General features: G+C 38.0%; 1 protein-coding gene across 4 annotated transcripts in view; it reads right to left on the bottom strand.

Moving 5' to 3' along the window:
• Nucleotides 1-813: 813 nt before the first annotated feature.
• Nucleotides 814-20,795, bottom strand: part of ATP8A1 (ATPase phospholipid transporting 8A1) — a 238,452-nt gene continuing 218,470 nt past the window's right edge. For all 4 annotated transcript variants that reach the window (XM_079920695.1, XM_079920696.1, XM_079920694.1 and 1 more), the window contains 4 exons: nucleotides 15,273-15,361; nucleotides 14,128-14,220; nucleotides 6,689-6,780; nucleotides 814-5,477 (listed from right to left, as the gene is read on the bottom strand). In XM_079920695.1, the coding sequence (XP_079776821.1) occupies nucleotides 5,380-5,477; nucleotides 6,689-6,780; nucleotides 14,128-14,220; nucleotides 15,273-15,361 (372 nt within the window). In that variant the 3' untranslated portion in view covers nucleotides 814-5,379. The remainder of the gene's footprint in view (nucleotides 5,478-6,688; nucleotides 6,781-14,127; nucleotides 14,221-15,272; nucleotides 15,362-20,795) is intronic.

Here is a 20,795-nt window from a genome sequence, read left to right on the forward strand (position 1 = left end):
TGCTGTGGTTTTGCATGGGGGGGGGGACCCACACTCAATCGTTGCCCTTGGAAAGGCGGTGGGAAAGGAAGTCGGGCCCCAGACAGCAAAGCACACACTGCCCCTCGCTCTTATGAAACCAGAGGCTGCTCACATTGCTTGCCCAGCGCTTGCCTGTGAACTAATCCTTTTCTAGCAGTTTTCCAAATTGCATTTCAGTTCCTTTTACCAAACAATGGTTATTTTTGATTAAGCTCTTGTCCACGTTTCCAATGTTTCCTGTATTTTTGTCTCACGTGGCAATTTTAGTATCTTCTGGTTTTACTTCCTTCAAATTTTATTAGCTAAATGCGGCCACTTTCTCATATACTTAAAAAATTTCGGTGGGTTTAGAAAACTGAAGACATTCATGCTATGTGAAAGGAAGGAGCCGTGAATTAGCTGTTGACTTAGAGGCCGATTTAAATCTGTAATGAGGACAATCCTGGGAGGCTTTTCTGACTGAAGAATCAAAATTAAAATAAAATTTTATTTTAAAAATTGTTTTTTTGATACTTAATTATCAACACTACCAGCTCATACAAAACTAGAGCTAATATACCCCACTTTATGTTGGGTTGAATGGGATTACAATGCAGGGATATTCTGTATATCACTGGGGTTGTAAACAAAACGTTAATATTGTTATTAAACAGATACACCTTCTCAGACTATAGTTAGAGCAGATTTGAGGGTTTTATAAAGCAATATAGTTTCTAAAACTAGCAATTAAATCTTGAACAATTTTCTTTATGTAATGGTAAAGTTTATTTCATTTTTAACAACAATCAGAGAACAAAATGTTTAAAATTTGCCGTTTAAAACATGCACATTCACAAAAGGCCAATGACACATAACACTGCATAGAATTGAATATTACTCGACTTTAATAACTATTTATAAAACAGTGCATTGAACATCGAGATAAACACACCTGAGAAAACTACTATAATCACAGATTCAATACTCTCCACTCATGCAGCTTCACAATTTCTACAGCAGTTTCAGCAGGAATGGTTTTTCATGGAGTTGAAAATACTATTTTATCTTTAATGCAAACTGCAATTTTCCATAGTAGCTGCCTTCCAAGGCTGCTTTTTTTAACCTAATAAACTTGAAAATGTGAAAAATGAAGCTTGAAGTAGTAAGACAAACAACAAACAGTATTTACTGCATTTATGGCTTCTAGTCTAGAACCATGAAACATAAAAATATATACTTTTAAATATTCTGCTCACATCTTTGCAAGAGCAGATTTACCTATGGAAAGTTGCTGTTAATTCAAAGTAAGCAAGTATGAAATCTAGCTTTTTTTTTTTTTCCTACTTAAGGGAGATTTATTTGCTGAGAAGTTTTGTGAGCTTTATTAAGAAAAGTTCTTAGAGGCAAGCTAAACAAAAGTCTCAATTAAATTAGTTCAAATTTGTTTGTAAAATAATTTACTTATTAAAAAAAAGTTGTGTGGAGGACCAATTAATTTGTCCACTGAATATGAAATTCCAGGTAGGCCATGAGAGACTTTTATAAGGCAGAAATAAACATCAAGATTTACAGCAATAGCCATGCACTGGCCTAGGCCACTTTACATATTAATTCATGCAAACCATAAACCTATCAAAAACACAGCTGCTCTCATATAGAAAATAAATCAAGACGAAAAATGGAAAACATTTATTTCCTTTCCTTCAAAATTTAACTTACATTCCATTTTAATAGCTGTTGAAGGCTAATTAAAATGCAGCAAAGTAAAACAGTTTCACAAGTGACTTCAATTATTTTAACGTGAGAAAAATCAGACTATGGTCTCTTTAAGAGGCATTATAGAAATGCTGATCATTAAAAAGCATTTATTAGGCACCGAACTGCATGGTGTTACATTAAATAATTTACAAAAAAGAATTCCATAGGTCTGGTTCATATGATGTGAATAGGGTGGGAATTTTCTCAATGAATTTTGTACATAATTATAGACTTATTTGGTAATATAAGTTTTAGAACCAGGGAACATCAAAGGGCAAACTGCACAAAAATAAACACCAATGATTATTTAGCTTTGTAATAACGATGACATTTTTAGAAATAAAAAATTGTGAATATGCAATCTAGCACTTTCAGAATGGCATTCGTTTCCTGAAAGAATATTTAAATGACAGATTACAAGTGCTGTACCGTGCACAAAATGCAGAACTATCACGTGACTTTCATACGGGATATTTAGAATGCAGAATTGCAAAACTAAAATATAAAATGTTATGACCAGAATAAGTGTTGATTTCTTGAATTCATTTTTTCCCCTGGAAATTAAGAGGAATCGCTGAGTCCATTCAATGACCATACAATTCATGGAAATGGCTAAGACTGAATAGAATACACGTTCACCTGACTTCATTAGAAAAAGCTTTCAATTAACTTTGCCACGTTGCTGAAGCAGGCTCACGTCAGACAGAGTGGCGTGTGGGAGGGTAGGCAGCACATATGTCATTTAAAATTTACTACATTCCTGAGAGACACCATTTTCCTGCTAATAATTTCTACCATATAGCATCTTTCTGGGTGGGAGATACCAATATATTTTTATATGAGTATGTAAAACATTTAGAAAGTTCATGCTCAATATCACTGTGTACTAGTTAACACTAAAGAAGCAACCTCTAGCTTTTCAGGGGGAAATGAATGAGGATTTTCTGCAGTAAGTAGTATTTTCCGAATTGTAAACACTGTAAAGCAACGGTGTTAGCATTTGCCGGAGTTCCAACAAGGGACTTTTCAATCGAAGAGTGTCCCTTATTTCAGAAAATACATGTGAAAAGTCACCTTAACTGTTTATTTTAATCCTGGTAAAACTCTGTTACTTCCCCCACCCAAGGTTAAAGAATCAGAGGGCTTTTCTCTAATTAACACTACAAAGTCACTGCAATTGCAATGTTATCTTTTAAGTTGTACCAAGGTGGTCACTCCCTGCTGCCTCCTCCCAACTCCCACCCAAGAAGCTAAGAGACTGACTTAATGTTGATAATTCAAAAATAGATCCATGGGACCAAAAGGCATAAATTAGTCATGTTTCAGATCACGATCTTCCACATGATTAACCATGAGTCTTGCACTCATGTTGAAGGGCTCCACAGAAACGACCCATGTTTCAGGATAAAAATAAAGCGTTTCCTTTAAGTCATAAAATTCAGTTCTATGACACTCATCACATTTTGATATTAAAGTTTTGGGGAAGGATGTCACCTATGAGGTGAGGGGAAATGGAAGCAGCCCTTTTCTGGAACTGCTATGAAGTGTTCCTCCCGGGGGATGGACCTCATTCTTCTCCTTTTTAAAAAATCCTTATTCGTTGTACTTGATTTTTGTTTTTCATTTTTTGTGGTTTGACCTCAACTCTCATCATGGAGGCCCAGAAAAGCTGCTCCGAAGAGTCATTCAGTAGACAAAGACTGTGAAATCTGAATTTTGAACATGATCTTAGACCCTTACGCCTGTGGTCTTGTTAGATGTTTGAATTTATGATTTTCTTAATCTGATCCCCAAATGGGAAGGGTCTGGGGAGTGAAGTATGTCAACTCCTTGTCCCCTTTAAGTTCAAATTATGTATGTTATAACCTCTCTTATGTGTAGAAAATGTGGGAGGCATACAGGTAACTAAATAGCTAAAAATACAGAGAAGGAAATAATATATAGCTGAATTTTAAATCTAGATTGAGAAAAAGGACGAAAAAGATGGGAATTATTAAACTCAAGGAGTGATTTGAAAATCTCCTGTCTTCTCACTTGTAGTCGACTTATTTTTTTTTAAGAGGAAGTTGTACCAATTTTGCTGGTAAGTCCACTTAAAGGCAAACAGGCTTTTGAATACAAGGCAAAAAGTTTGCTTCAATCTCTGAGGTGTATCTGAAAGCTAGAATTCTTTTTATTTCCACATGAAAGCATTATGTTAAAAATAGCGTAGAAAACTGGTTGTGGTTTTTAAACAGCCCCTTCACCATTGATTGTTGGTGGCAAAATAGGCCTTTTCAGATGTCTTGGAAATGCTGAAAATAATTAAGCTGAACACACATTTTAAAGCATATTAACAAAAATCTACTTTTCTTTGTAAAGTTATAGGCTTGAGGACAATAGATGTGTTTAAAATGGGTAAAAGGTACTACTTATTTGTCCCAATTAGCAGTGTGTGACTAATTTTGGGAGCTGCTTGACTAGTGAACTGTGAAGTCATTCTCAGTCTTATGTACGGGGCAGTCACCATAACACTGGGCGTGCCATTGAGGACAGCAGGCATCTCGAGTGGGCAGTAATAGGGAAAACCAAAACACAGGACACAAGCTGAGTCTACGGACATTACAAAGGCCCATGCATTTATCCAACATGGTATTCCAAACACCTGGACAGAAGCATTGGGAATCTCACATAAATATGTAAGCGCATTTTTCTTAAAAGAGAAAACTCGAAGACAAAATGACATCAGTCTACAGCAGAAGCCAGGTTGTTAGAAAAATCTAAATGACAATGAAACCTCATTAGAAAGGATGGAGACATAAATACAGTTTTAAAAATCAGTATCATAAAGACAGTCACATACCACGTGCGCACTGCGACTTGAACAAATAAGACAAGACGAACGAGAAAGAAGCATTTGTAAGGCGAAAGGTGCAACATCACAGATTTTAGTAGCAAATGCCTTGAAATACTCGTTTTTGCAAATCACTCTTAATTTGTAAAGTCAGGCATGCAGATCTTACAGCAGAACTAGAGGTAAACCTTCTCTTAAATTTCTGGGCAAATGACTACTGAATGACAAAGACATTTATTAAACTTCTTTGGCAAACATTTATAGTGACAATTTTTGACACAAACACATTATTATTAATGTCTTGTTTAGAAATTTTGCTCAGTGAGTTGCTTCCTTAAGAAGGCTGGTTTTTCTCAGCATATTCTGAAATCTAAAATGGATATCAAGGAGTCCCTTTAACTTACTACCATTTTAGAGATTTGTAAAGGTCGGTCGCTTTGTGGTATATCCAAGACACTGATAGTTAGTGGCAGCCCCAGAGTAACAGCATAAGAATGCTGACCTATTCTCAGTTTAAGAAAACACTCTGGCAAGATACAAGGTCATTTTCCATTTCTGTTTACAAAGACTTAGTAAATACTTCAGAAAATCTGAAAGAGATGGTGTTACAGTGTAGTTGCACAGTGCTTATGTCTATAATATACATGAATCTGAATGTCAGTCAATGAGATGAGTTCAGATCCATTTCCCCTCCTTGGACCAGGCTGGAATTGGTCAGCAGATTCTGGTGAAGACCTGGGAGCTCCCCTTCGAGATGTGTCAGAGCTGGCCTCTCACCCCTCCCCCCGTCACCACTCATCGGGTCTCTGCTTTGTGGTATCATACGCTCTAATCACTTCAGACTGTGAGACGATTCCATTTTCATCTTGAGAGAAAGCATACCCGTCTGTAAGTTAAAGATAATATAGAAATGGTCATCTTGAAGTCGTTGGAAATCTCTGTTATTCTGAGTGTTGAGCGCTCATTTCCTAACTTGGGGAACTAATGCATCCCTCCCACCTTTAAAAGCATGAAGACACTAGTTTTTAATGTCTGTAAAAGGTATAGACTCAACTGCAAAATGAAGAGTGAGATGATGGTAGCTTAGATTCTAGGAGCTGTGTTCCCTAGACGAACAGATGCTCTCGGCCCCCCTCAATTCTCCCTTCAGCATCTCAAGTCCAGCCCCTCTAATGTCTGCTTCCTGACTAGCAGAGGGGTGGGGAGTGCAGTCAAGTGGGTGCGTGTATTCCATATAGATCAGGCGGATGAGAGGGAAGGAAGAATAAAAGCAAGGGAGAGGAGGAGATAAACACACACAACTTCGAATAGTGGAAGCGTGCTCTCCTTCCCGCAGAAGACATTATTCTGGGCGTTCAGCATCTACAAATAAACTCACTCATGCCCCAGCCTGGTCCAAGGGGGCTTGGGGATAAGAAATGACCTCCAAGGGAATCACATCTTTAGAAAAGGCCTCTTGAAGTATAAAGAGCAAAAGCATTAAACATGAGCATATATAAATGAAAATAAATTACATGTGGAAATAACATGAAACAAATGATATATTACTAACACACACACATTTACCACAGGGCTTTATATATTATATTCTTTTTTAGATCCTTGAAATGTTAAGAGGGTGCGATACCTAATAATTTCTTACAACTCTAAATATTCATAAATATTTTTGAAGGGGAAAATACATGTTTCAATTGTGCGATGTTTCACATACATGTCATTGCGTATGAAAGCTGAAAAGGCTCTTGCAAAGTTATTCAAGTAGGAAAGATAACAATACAGAGTGAGCTTTTAAGAGTTAAGATTTATTTCACTGGTTCTTTTTAAGACTTAAGGAAACAAGGGGCATGCCGGAATATTTTTCTTGAAGTGAAAGCAGCAAGATTTTCAAATGCTCTATCTCTTTTGCTGAAAGTGAGATGGCTGTGGTCAAAGGATTCTTTAAACATTTGTTATTTACATAACATGTTGCAAATGTGCAAAACTTGTTTTAGGTGTTAACTGTAAATAGTTAAATATCTCTAAAGTTAAAATACTGCTCTCAGATCCTATGAGGTAATGGCAGAGGATGTGTTTAAAAAATAGAACTCAAATACTTACGGAGCAGGTTTTGTTGCAATGATTCTGATGGGTACAAGTTCACGTGGTTCTTCTTAAAGACATTCTTGAGCAGTTGCGCCCTCTCCGTGAGGCTGCAGAACAGGTGCAAACGTGTGAAATGAATTATCAACTCGGTGGAGAACCCAGAGAGCCCACAGGACCACCAGAGAGAGTCAAACTGACACAAAAGATTGCTTGAGAAATCCGGAGTCTAGTGATTATTTCAACCCCATTTTCTCAGACAGCAAATGAGGTTTCAAGTACTGGATACTTTTGAGGCCATTTTTTCCCCCCCTGATGGCTAAGGAGAGTTTTGTCCCCAGTAGTCCAGTCAAAAGATTTCCCCACCCCCAGTTATATTTAAGTCAAATACAGACACAGAACCTGCACAATATAATTAATAAAAAATACAAACTCTACCAGTTGTGTTAGTGGCTTCTAAAATCTTGGAATTTAGACTTACTACATATAGCAAGCATGGCATTTTAGAATTAAAAAAATCAACCATTACTATACCTTTTTCCTACTTTGCACATATTCTGGTGTAAAATAATTTTTTTTAGTTATACAGAGAAATCTGAAAAATTATGCAAAGAAGAAATTTCACAGACTTTTTAATTAGAAAAATTCCATTACCACTCTAATATGGTATGAAATGTGTTCCTTAATTTCATTTTAAAATAAAAAAGCTGTTTTCAGAAAATAATTTACTAGGTAAAGTGACAAGAAAAAACACATTTTCCAATAAACGTTTAGAAGAATCTTCTCTGCAGAAACAAACCCGTGTAATTATGTAACTTCTAAAAGCAGAATGTAAGAAATAATGCATCTGTTTTTCTCCCCTGCACACAGAACAGTGTTTCACCCAGTAGGGAGTCAAATACTTGTCGGATAGATGAATTTGAGTAATAATTCCAAAGTGCACTTTTAAACATCATCAATCCTCCCAATCATGCCGTTTCTCCATTGGCTGATTTATAAAACTTTGCTTTGATATCAAACACATAACAAGCATGAAGAGCTAATAAATAATCCACATGTGTTGCAGCAAATGTTTATGCAATTTTGTTTTAATCACTGGAATTGACGCAGTGGACAAACTTCCATCTTTTAGTTTCCCCACTTTAAAGCTTTAGTTAAACTGCTGTAAGTTATGTTAGTTCTGTATTTTGCCAATTTTTTTAGACCCCGAAAGGGAACAATGTTTATCATATGCAAAAAAAAGGATCATCTGCAAAATGAACTCATTGTAATTACACAGACATTTAGGCTTTTGCTGAAATAAAATATTTAGAAATGTTGACATCTGTAGTAGTCTTACACACATTTTTAAAAGTCTAGGGGTGTTAACTGCTATTTATTAGACATATTTTATTGTCACTGGGAATTAAGGCAAGAAAGCTAATTAATCTTAAAACTCCAGTGGTTTTGCAACAATTTGTAAAGCTTGTTTTTGCTAGTGAAATAAACAGATATGGGGAATGAGAAGGAGCCATTTTTACAGAGTGACTTTTCTTACTCTGCTCTTAAAATGATCTACCGTTACAGACCCGGGGACTCACAGGGACACTAAAATATGTAACCGCTTTGAGGAAGTCGGCAGCTTTAGCAGCAGGTGGTCTGATGTTGTTAGCAGAGCATCGTGGATGGGGTGCTTGGCAAGTCTCTGGTGTTTAAAACTGAAATGACTACAGAAGCCTAGAGGACGGCAATGTATCATGCTAGAGCTTCTTCTTCCCAAAATACGTTTTCCAGGTTTTGGGCTGGCCTTCCTGAATGCATGATACTTTAATACTACAACATGATACTTTAATATTACAATTATGGAAGCGATAAGAAGGCAGATGTGAGAATTGCCCCTTTCATATTATGGCAACCTAAATATATGAGATAATGTAATTTTGTTTTGTAACGGTTCATATAAGGCTAGTTTATCACTCAGCTGTTACATCAAGTTAATGTCTAGTGTTAAAAAAAAAAGCAGAAAAGTCTCTTTCTGGGGAAAGAAGCACACTACTGTGGAAAGAGCCTGGGCTTTGCAGTCTTACTTTGGTTTAATTCTGAGTCTGTTACTTATTAGCTGGGTCACCTTAGGCAACCTTTCTTGGACATCTCATGGAGAACAGGACAATTCCTAACCTCAGGCTGACAGGAGGATTCAGGGAGTTGTATAGCTTCAACCACAGTTACTGGTACTCAGGAACCACTCAACACTTAGAAGCACTAGTTCTTCCCACCCTTACCATCCCCCAGATCCCACGGAATTTATTATTTAAAAAACCCCAACTAGAACAGAGATCATCACGAAACAAAAGATACTCTGTGAGGCTCATTTCTGATGCCTTGGTTTATATTCAACATTACCTCAACAAGAAGTCTATTGCTGAACATGAGTTTTAACTTATAATGCCCCTCACTCCACTTCCTTAGGAAAACTACTAGGTTTTTTTTGTGTGTGTTTTGCTTTTTGCCTTGGCTACGCTGGACCTCTTGATAGAACAAAAACTCCCTCCTCAGAATATAAATGCCGTTCATGGGAGGGTGCTTAATAAATAATAACTGATGATGATTTGTATCTCTCTAGTCCTATCCCACTTTTGGAGAACTACTCATCATTTCAAGGTTATGCAGTTTCTGTACCATCAATGTTTATGGGTACTGATATCACTATCAAGCCACATTATAAAATATACTGGTAACATGTTAACATTAATAGACATGTTAAAAGTTTAGTTTTTGTTGAACAGTTTAACACAGTGTGAGGAGAAAAAAAGACTCTAGGATGCCTTCTAACTAAAACCACATCTTATTCACAACTCTCGTTCAGTAGTTTTACTCAGTTTGTAGGGTCTTTCATGTACATACCAAGCTATGTAAATTTTCGATTTATTTAATGCAATCACACAATTACCACTTACGTTATTTCCAAGCCTGTTAAAACGCTGCAACTTAGATATTTGGTGAGGTGAGGTGGAAATATACCACGTTTTAAAATAAAATTTCATTTAGAAATACTAAAAAAAAAAAATGTAAAAACTCATTTACTGTCCTGGAACATGTTGTCTTAAGGTATTTTCAGTTACCTTTGAAGAGTGGTCAATTTGCATTTGTTGTTTTATTGGGTTGCCAGGCTGTTTTCATTCATTCATGAAATGTTTTAGTGCATAGCATACGACAGCTGTCCTGTAGTAGGTAGTGGTGGTGGGGAGATGAACGATGAATATAAGAAGCCTAAGTAATCTCTGCTCTGGAGGAGGTATTTCATCGTTCTGTCACGTTTCTTTACAAATGTTGGATGGAACCCTTATCACAGGGATGAGAGTAGGCTGGGGGAAAACATTTGATATGTTCTCCTATCCTAATCACCTCCGCCGCCACCCCGCGCCTCCGCCCCAGCCTCAAAGAAATTTATGTAATCCTGATATAAAACCCAGGTGAAAACTGAAAAATATAGTTTCTTTTCTATTAGTTCTGGGGCAATGTTAAAATTGCTTTTCATTAAGGTAAACAGTACAGAAAAAAGCTGGGAGAGAACACCATCACCACCCCCATGACCAAATGATCTGACTGACATCCATACTTCCCTACTGTCTTTTTTAAAGCTAAGGCTGTGGGCCACACAGTGGTGATGGACAAATTAATAAGGACTGACCTGAAGATCCTGGGCTAAAATTCTATTTAGTAACGGCTGATGATGATATGCTGGCTAATGTCTACAGTTAGATACAAAAAATTATGAGACTCATTATTCATACTGCCTTACCATAAGATGCATTGCTTCACACACACGTGAAAGGTATCCAGTAATAACTGCCCTGTCTCTAATGAGCCCATTGTCCACAACCCCTTACTTTAAATCTTTGGGATTCTGAATTCACATTTTGTTTTGTTTTGTTTTAGAAAAGGTAATATGTTACACACAATGTGTAGATGTAATACTCCCAAGTGGCATCTTAGAGGCCCATATTCCAAAAATTAATATTCCTGCTATAAAATACAGGAATATTACATTGTAGAAAAATAAACACGATCAATGTCCTTATATTTATAGTACAAATTGTTTTGGTTTTTCCAGCAAATTTTGCTAGAAACCTATGGAAAAAATTGAATTTCAAAGCTTTTTGGACTTTGGGAATGAAGATGCTTCAGCTCCCTAGTGTTGGAGCATGTCCACATAAAGTAAAAGCAAAGAACAGGATTTCACAGCTTAAAGTCATTTTCTTAACACACAAAAATAAGCCATGGCTACACAGTATTAGGAATAAGGTTTGGCTTTATTCTCCCAATTTTTTAGACTTAAACTGATTTCTACCATAACCCATGGCTCAAAAGCAATATACTTAAACGATGAAACATACCTTTTTCCTCAAAATTTCGATGTAAAATTAAAATATATCTAATTTGCTGGAAATTATGATAAGTGGCATACTATTTCTATAAAAAGGACTAATTCTTTTAACCAAGGTGTTCCAATTTTTGAAAATGAGTAGAGATGAGAAATAAATTCTTATAAATACTAATCTGGATACGGTGCTTACAAGCAAGTTATAGTTTCTCTGACACTCTTTCATTTTACATCTAGGTTGACTTCATAGTAGTGCTTAGCGAAGATTAAAAAGATTGGGATGATCAACCCGCCAGAACTTTCTTAAGAATTGCATCATTCTATGACAAAAAAAGTAAACAATCATTAACGCTAGGCGTTACTAGTTTGGGAAGTGTAACCTATATACTTCTATGTTCTTGTTATCACATTTTAATTTAATTACCCACAGGTCAACCCCACTACTCAACTATCCTTTCACCCACCCTTTCATTCGTTCGTTCATTCATTCCTTAGTTAACTCTCTTGGCCATACATTCATCCACTCAACAAATATTGACTGAGTGTTACTATGTTCCTGGCTCTGTGGCCGGTTCTGGGTTGCAGTTAAGACCAGGACAGAGGCCTCTCCTACAAGGAGCTCCATCTAGTAGGGGAGACGAACAAGCATAGGGCGAACAAATACACTATATCATAATGCAATAAACGTAAAAACAGAAGAACAAACAAGATACAGAGATAGCAGAATAAGAATTGATTTTTTCTGTGAAAAGCTGAGGGGATTGCATTTGGACTGGGTTTTGAAAGCTAGGAATTGGATTACCCAGTCTGTAAGGGGTATCAGCTCTAGACAAGGAACAGCATGTGTGGAGACCGGGAGGCGTAAAATAATGTGGTGTTTTGGCACTCAGGGAAGCCTGGTATCACTAGAATACACAGAAATCACTATTTCTTCCTCTTTGAAAAATGCAGATGAAATTAGCTAGTTTTTTGAAATTTGACATGAGTCTTATTCTCCAAGGTTTCTGAAAGAGTTCTATCAATAAAATCTATCTGACAATTTCTAAACTGCCTTAGAATGTAGTTTGGTGTTAAGACTTTTCCAACCAGTTGCTACTTTTCCCCTTTCACAGATCTTTTTCTCCCCCTTCCTCTAGCTACCGTTTAGCAGGGAGACACCATGCCGCACTGACCATCGCCATCCTTCTCTTCACCGATTGGCAGCAAAGGCAACACAGGGTCCCTACTGTACTAGGGGTTTATGTCTGGGGTATTCAGCTAACATCTAACTTAGTCCTGAGTCCTTAAGAAAAGCTGAACAGCTGTTTTAGGCAAATGAGCTGAGCAGCAGCAGGAAATTTATCAGATGCATTTTCTTGGAGAAGCTGGTTGTCAGTTACGGCGGAATTCACTTCTTTCCTTCTAGGTTCTCTGACTTATTTAATGTAAGGGACTACACACATCACAGACTCAGGTCTTTAGGACCCAGAGGTCAGAGGTCATCACATGGAACCCTCAGCCTGACTTATGAATTGTTGAAGTCACCGATATACTACAAACGATGGAAAACCAGTATCACATGGAGGGGCTTAACGTAGGTTTTATTAACATACAAATAGGAGAAATTTACTAAGGGTAGTAACAATGTTATCAGTAGACTTTCCCTAATAATTGTGAATAAATATTTTGGTTCACAATTTTGTGAGCTAGAACTCTCACCACATCCTTTTTACAGCTAGAGTGAAAAAACATTTACTGAGGAACTAGTTATGAAAGGCAATAGAATAGATGTTGACTTGGAGGTGAAGGGAAGAGATGAGGAGAAGGTGGAGGGAGGAGTAGCTACACCTGTAACCGCAAAGGTAGCAGCCCATCAGGTACACAGGGACACCGACTCGGAGAGGCTACGAACTGTCCTGTTAGCGGCAGGCTAGTTTTGCTGCCATCCTACGTTCTTGAAAAGCAGCAGCAGGAGGCAGAATAGTGCATGGTTAGCAACAGGGTTTCTAGAATCAACTGACATGGGCTCAAGGCCCAGCGTGGTCACTTCGGACCTTGAGAACCTGGTCTGTCTAAGCCCCGGTTTCCTCATCTGGAAAAACTGGGGATGATGGATTTGTACAGGGTCGTTGCAGGAGTGTAATGCAATAGTACCTGTGAAGTGAGGAGTGCAGCACCCAGCACGTGGTGCACGCCCCACAGATGCCAGTGCTGTTATTTTTAAGAGAGGCACAGACTGGCGTGTGACGTGCTCCTTCGGCCTAATGAGAGCACGAGAGGGCTGGAAGCCAAGGTCTCAGCCTGAGTTCCCAGTCTGACACTCCACTGTGTCAAACTGACTAACAGTGAACCACGATGAAGGTGACACAGACCAGGGCAAAACGTTTCCTATGGTTGAGACAAAACCTTGGCTCACTTTAGTGTGATGAAAGACAGAAAGAATAAATTCCTCGTATTTTCTTCATAATTGTGGTATATCACAGAGTGCTTTCATATAAGTTTAAATTCTTTTCTATAATGTTTTGTGAAATTTAGTCAATTCAGTTAGCTTCCTAACCTTGCTTTTTTGCGGGGCGGGGGGTGGTAAGGAGGACTTGGAAGACATAACTGACTTCATATATGACAGACATATGCCCAGGTCAGTTCCTAACAATGTACTGAACCACAAAGGTAACTGTGGGAGAGCTGACTTTATGTCAAGCTCTGATTTTGACTATATTCTACTGTGTTATTTTTTTTCTTTTTCAGTTTAATAATAAACACTATTTGTACCTACCATTTATTGAGTGCTCATTAAGCACCAGATGGCAAGCCACCTGCTTTATCCACAGTATTTTATCCAATTCTCACAACTGGCCATGAGGGAGGTATTACCACTCCCATTGTATAGATGAGAAAATTGAGGCTCAGCAGCGCTAAGCAACTTGGCTAAGGTCACCTGCAGCTTAGCGAAGAAAGATGTGATCTGAATCTGCATCTCTCTGACTGCAAAATTTGTCAGTGACACTGCTAGCTCCATGTTAACAGATAAACACGTTTAACTGCTTATTTCCAACCACTAGCAAAAGACATTTAAAGTTCACTTGGAAAAGAACATATTCAGGGCATATTTTACCTTTTCCCAAGCACAACTGCTCCTGGGTCTTGAGATTTTGCCTCCAGCTCCTGAACTTCATCCACTAATGTTTTAAAAGCAGTCCTCTTGATACTGCAAAAATAAAAAAAGGGTAGAAGTATTCGTGTGAAGATTTAAGACTTTATGAAACTAGTTTTGATCATGCTGCTGCTAAGTACAACAGTAACCAGTGTACAAGCAATTTTTCCATAGAATCTAAAAAACTACAGTAGGGACTTCCCTGGTGGCGCAGTGGTTAAGGATCTGCCTGCCAATGCAGGGGACATGGGTTCGAGCCCTGGTCTGGGAAGATCCCACTTGCCGCGGAGCAACTAAGCCCGTGTGCCACAACTGAGCCTGCACACTAGAGCCCGTGAGCCACAACTACTGAGCCCGTGTGCCACAACTACTGAAGCCCGCGAACCTAAAGGCTGTGCTCCACAATAAGAGAAGCCAGTGCAATGAGAAGCCTGCGCACTGCAACGAAGAGTAGCCCCCGCTCGTTGCAACTAGAGAAAGCCCGCGCGCAGCAACAAAGACCCAACACAGCCAAAAATAAATAAATAAATTTATTTAAAAAAAAAAAGACTACAGTAATTCTGGGCATTAATATAATTATAGAAACAATAGTCATAAAATAAATGGTTTACGTTTACAATATTAAAACTCTCAGTTATTAAATAAGCATCACATTAACTAACTTTAATGATATCTTTTTTGTGGGAAGAGAGGACACTTTAAAACTTATAATCCTTGAGAAAGATTAGTAAAGTTGTAGTTTCTTCTATTCTGTTTTATACATGTTTAGAATCAGGCAAGCAAAAATTCCCTTTCACAACTACTGTTCACTAAAAATTTATATATATATGTATTTGGAGGTAAAAGAATTTTTTCTTCTACCTCGAACGGGTTTTTCAGGCTGATTAACAAAAATGTTAATTGAAGCTACCTGCTTTACTTCTGTTCGCTCTTTTAAACTAACTTAGTTTTCTAATTCTTCAATCACTCCTTTCTTCTTTATGTAGAATTAATATTACTAATTCCTATTCTGTAAGCTCTACACTAGAGTTAATGTTACAACGAGAGAAATCTGAGGATTAATATGCATCTGTGTTGTTAATGACATAACTGAGCATTATACTTACACTTTGTACACCACGTCAAGAAGCAAAGAGGCCACAGGGATAAATAACAGGCCTGTCCAAAAGACTCCGGAACTGAACAACATGGCTGCCTGAGTAAAAGCATCAGAAACAGTATTACTTTAAAAACCAAGAAACACATCATTCATGTTTCGTTTTTATATGATTTCAAGTAAAATAATTTTAAGAATCTCATTCTGCAAGAGAGTATACAATAACTCTGAATTCACACTTGTGAAATATTTGGAATTAAAAGCCAAACATATTAAAACATGCATTTTCTACATTTCTTTTTTTCCTTCAAGTAGCCAATACAACAAAGTTTTATCATGTGCCAAATCTTTTCATAGTTTTATGTGAAATTTTTATTACTGTGATCAAAACAATGGAGTAATAAACTTTGACCTTCTTTTATAACTTAGAATATAAAAATTTATCTTTTTGAGCAAACTTCAAACATACACTGGATTAAATTCTCTTATAATACAACATGGAAAATCAATCCTAATTAAAAGCTACATTTACTATTGCTGGCACATAAAAATTTGCTTTTCTAAAATATTGCATGATACTAAAAGATCATCCAGATAGATCATGAATACAGTATAAACAAATTAATTAAGGAATCTATGAAAAATAACAATTTGATATTAGATAGGAATAATATTAATTTTTGTTCAAAGATTTACGTAACTTGTTTCGGTGTATCCTGTTATTGCTAAAGTCAAGCCAAATGTTTAGTATGTAAAACCCAAATAAAAATGTATTAAAATAACTTTAAGCATTCCTTTGTATTAAATCCCAAATTGCTATATCAGAGTCTTTGGGGTTGCAAAGAAAATGATTCTATAATAAAAATCAACAAATTCTATTAGTTATTTGCGATTATAATAAAAAAAATCCCTTTATAATGTAATTAGATTACTAGAGCTTAAAAGGGATAGTGTCATATAATAAAACCAAAAGGGATATTTTGCTTCACTTCGAGTCTATTTATCAAGAATAAATTTGCAGTACCTATTTAAATCCATAGACGTATTGTTATAACTCCATTCTGAAGTAGCCAACCAACGCACACACATTTACATCCCATTAAAACTCACGCAAGAAATTTTTTTCTTTAACCGGGTCAGGAATTAAAAATGATTCAGAGTTTAATTCGTATAGGCAGGTTCACAATTACACATAAACAGTCCTAATCAATCAATCCTTATCAAATACAAAGATTACAAATTTTAAGTTGTGTTTCAGATTACCTATTCATTTTGACTCTCAACTGGAGACCAGGAGCTGCTGTTTAAAATTTTTTCTACATGAACACAAGCTTATTGATACGGACTCTTGGTACAAGGATACTCAGGTTTCCCTCTATCTAGGCTGACACAGCTCTGAACACAACGTTAAAATAAGAACATGCTATTACCCAAAATTTCAGAAAGTAAATGTTGCCACGTGGATTCAATGGAATAGCACCCACATTGTAGATACCACCAAGACGAAAGATATTCACATAAAAGTCATTTTATTTTATAAGCAAAACATGATCTTCGACATGCTTGCTGACATCCTCAATAGCGAAAACCAACAATAACTGTGTAATAGGAAATGTCCATCAAGTCAGTGGGTTTTGTTTAGTTGGAAGGAAGCTTTTGAGTTAGGTAATGACTGCAAAACGGCACATTTCTTTTTCCTTCTACGGGAAAAAGGTAAGATGAGATTCTAAGTCATGTAACTGAAAATACCTCTTTTACTTGGCTTAATTTTATAATCTCTTTTAATTTGGGGGCAAGAGAAGAAAGATTTATTCTCGCCTTTGCCACCCCGTATTAAATGTCCACTGGTGGTGAAGGAGGCCGCTAATTCTGACCATTGTAATGTTAACTATGACGGGGAGACTGGCGCCCACTATTCAGTCCACCAGCCTTTGGCTTTGCAAATGAACGCCATGCATTGAAGGGAAAGAAGTTTTTCTGCGTCATATCTGAAAGCCTGTCAGATTTTTTTTTCTTTTGCAGAGTTAATCCAAACCTAAAAGATTTAAAGCCGACATTCGCATTAAAGACAGAGAGCCTCTTTGTATTTTTTGGATGAAGGGGGGGGGGGAATAAAATCCCACAGAGGTATTTCCTTCCTTTCTGTACAAGAAAGCTCCCCCTCACTCTGTAGAGACCATTTTTGTCTCTAACTTTTCACATCTCTCCACTCGCAGGCAGGTCGGCTGGGAAAAGACGCCCGATCCCGCAGACAATGGGGGTGGGGGGTCAGGAGCAGCCTGTCCGGGGCCGGGCTCGCGCTCCCTCCGCCAGCGGCTGGCAAGTCGCTCCTAACATGGGAGATTGGGGGGCCACGCCAAGCAGCCCCGACGCCCCTCCTCGAGGCCCTTTGAAACCAAATGGAATCTGCCACAAAAGTGCCTCCCGGGGGACTTGAGAAAGGATCAGCCCAGGGAGCTGCAAAGCCAGTACACTTGAGGGCACAGGTCCTGCTCCGGGAACAAACAATTGCTTGTCTGCAGAGCGATGCTGTCTCAGCATCGGGCCACGCGGGCTTCAAAAATGAACCATCACTGCCTGAAAACGCAAGCTGCGGCAGAGGAATGAGGAATTGTTTTGAAATTTCCCTGTGAACTTGCAGAGAAAGAACGTTTGAGAAAATCCTAGCTCACGTGCAGTTAGCTAAGCCGAGGGGCCTGAGCAGATAAGAGGGCTTACCTTCTGACCCACAGTGAGGTGACCCCTTGGTACCCACGTTCCCACACAGAGAGGAACACTTACTTTTTCACCTGCAGTGTCTCCCATGTTCAGTCTTGGAGGAGAGAATTTCGATGCGCTACCTGCCTACAAACTTTCAGCAATGCACTTTTTAAGTCTGTCCCTCCTTTTACCCTATAAATGTCCAAGTGGGGAACTAGGATGCTGATTCTTCGCTTAAGTACAGACACTATCTAAATAAGAAGGCTCCCTGGGGAGTCCTAAAACTATATCCGCGGACCCCAACTAGAGCAGGGCTGGTGATAAACAGCCCTGGAAGTGGTGGTGGCTCTGCCTGTCCCAGCTCTCAGAGATGGAGGGAGTAACTTCGGGGTCTCTGCTTCCTCAGCTGTAAAGTGGATTGTAAGAATTAAACCAATAATGTTTATAAAGTGGCTGCTTTTATTACTACCACTGATTATTAACAAACGTTCCTTTCTTCATTTTAATTTTCAAATTCCTTTAAACACTCGAGTCTTGTGTTCTTTTCAGTAATCTCTCCCATGAGCTTCGAGGAAGGACATTTTTATCACAACATCAAATTAAGTGTAAGTTTATAAATGTCATGGTTTTCATCACATTAACATCACAGTATATACTCATCTCAAGACTGAAACTGGCCGAGTAACTGAACCCTAATAAATTGCCATTCATCTCAATTTGCTAATGTAGGAAATGGAGATAAAATTGTTTTCATAAAAATTATTAAAGATTGCATGGGCACAATATATTAATTTGGAAGGGAAAATTCAGAAAACAGTGCCGTAAAACTTGGTTAGTTTCTTCTGTCGGGGGCGGGGAGGGCAGCAAGATAAATTAATATAAATAATATAAGTACCAGAGGAGTTACGAGTTAATGTTAATAACAACAACAAAAAAACAAGCAGTGATTATTAAGTGTCTAGATAAAACTTTATAAAAGGACTTTCTAAGCTTAAAAACAGTGGGAAAAGAGCTATAAAAAGAAATGCTTTAAAGAACTGACCCATGAAAATGGAGAAGTTCCACGTGTTCAAAAAGAACTAAAAAATAAATGATACATAAGAACTTGGGAAAATGGCTGCCATAGGTATATGAAATTCTGCACTAAAACCTGATTATAAAAATAGACCACTTATCTTCATAAGAATAGCTAAGATTCCAACAGATAGGCAAAAGACCTGAGAAGGTATTCACAAAAGCAGCAGCAAGTAATCAACAACATGGAAAAATGCTGGGCCTCTCTGTAGTCACAGAAACATTACCAAATTAGATCAGATTTAAACAATTCATGATCACACTTGGGGGAGTGGGGAGGTATGGTGAAACAGGTATGTGGAGTAATTTACATTCCCATCAGCAATGTACTTGCCTTTGGGAAAGGTAATTGACATGTGCATCAAGAACACACACATGCATTCCTGTTAATTTGATAATTCAACTTCTGGGACTATGTGTTGAAATCTGGTACAGCTTTTACATACAGGTTAATATCCTATGAAACTGTTCTGTGGTCACTAGTCCTGAAAGCGCTCCCTCCAAAAGCCTGTCATGGCCCAAGGCTTAGTAAAGGTATAAACAAACGACAGCATACCCCTCCTGGAGAGTCACAGGGCAGAGTAGCGTGTTTAAGGCTTTGAGAAATCACAGTAAAGAACCTACTGAAGAGTTTTCAAAATCAAGGTTTCCAAAATACATTTATCGACCATGGAACACTTTTTCCTATATACTGCTTTCTAACATCCCAAGGAACTAATTTTGCGGAATGCAAATATTCATTGTGCGTTTTTTTTAAAAATAGTAAAACATCAGTGAAAACTAACAGGAAAAACTACGTGGCTGGTTAAGTAAATGTACGTCTATATGAGATAATACTGTCCAAGCTATTAAAGATGCTGTTCGAAGAGTGTAATTGTTAGGAAGCTGATTGTTTGGACAAGTCCTGAATAAAGGGAAAGGTAGACTATCCTGGCATTCTCTCAGGAGCCTTCTGTTATCATATACACACACTCCCTGGGAAGGTTGGAAGTTTCTATTATCTACATGGGGATCAGTCACGGTCTCTCCCTGTGGCTTAGATCTCTTGCCTGTGCTTCAAACACAGACCAGCCAGCTCTGAACTTGAATGTCAAAGAGGCACTTCAAACTTAATACATTCCCCAACTGAACACACACTGTCTTCCTCCCAGACCTGCTCTTTCTTCGTGCAATCTCTTCAGGGAATAGCTTCATCACCACCTGCCTGAGAAGGAAGCTGGGCTCTATTCTTGAACTGCCTCTTGATACTATATCTGCTTTATCACCAGGTTCTGTTGTGCTTTAGTATCTTGAGACCCATCTACTTCTCGCTCACCCTGCTGCCATTACTCCAGTCCAAAACTTGCCTGTCCTCCTAATAGCCTCATGCGTGGACTTGGTGACTCCCGTCCTGCTCTGCTTCTAGCCAGTCCCCCCACTACAGCCAGAGCCACAGTGCAAATTAGCTTTGAGCAGTTCTTGGATTAAACCCTTTCAGTGGCTTTATACCACCCTCAGGATGGAGTACAAAAATCCGTAATATGATTTCATGACCTTTCCTACCTGACTTCTGATTACGTCCCCTACAACATCTCTCAAGCCAGCCCCCATCTCTAGCTTCACAAAGTGTTTCAGATTTTGGAATCTGCCCAAGCTTACTCTCGTCCTTGAACCCTGTATCTGTGACTCCTGCTTGCTCTTTAGTTTTCACATCAGATGTCACTGCTTTCCTTAGACTTGGGTTAGCTGACCCCACTTTGTGCTTCCACTTTGGTGGTAA

This window comes from Stenella coeruleoalba, assembly GCF_951394435.1.
Source record: "Stenella coeruleoalba genome assembly, chromosome: 4".
NCBI lineage: Eukaryota > Metazoa > Chordata > Mammalia > Artiodactyla > Delphinidae > Stenella > Stenella coeruleoalba.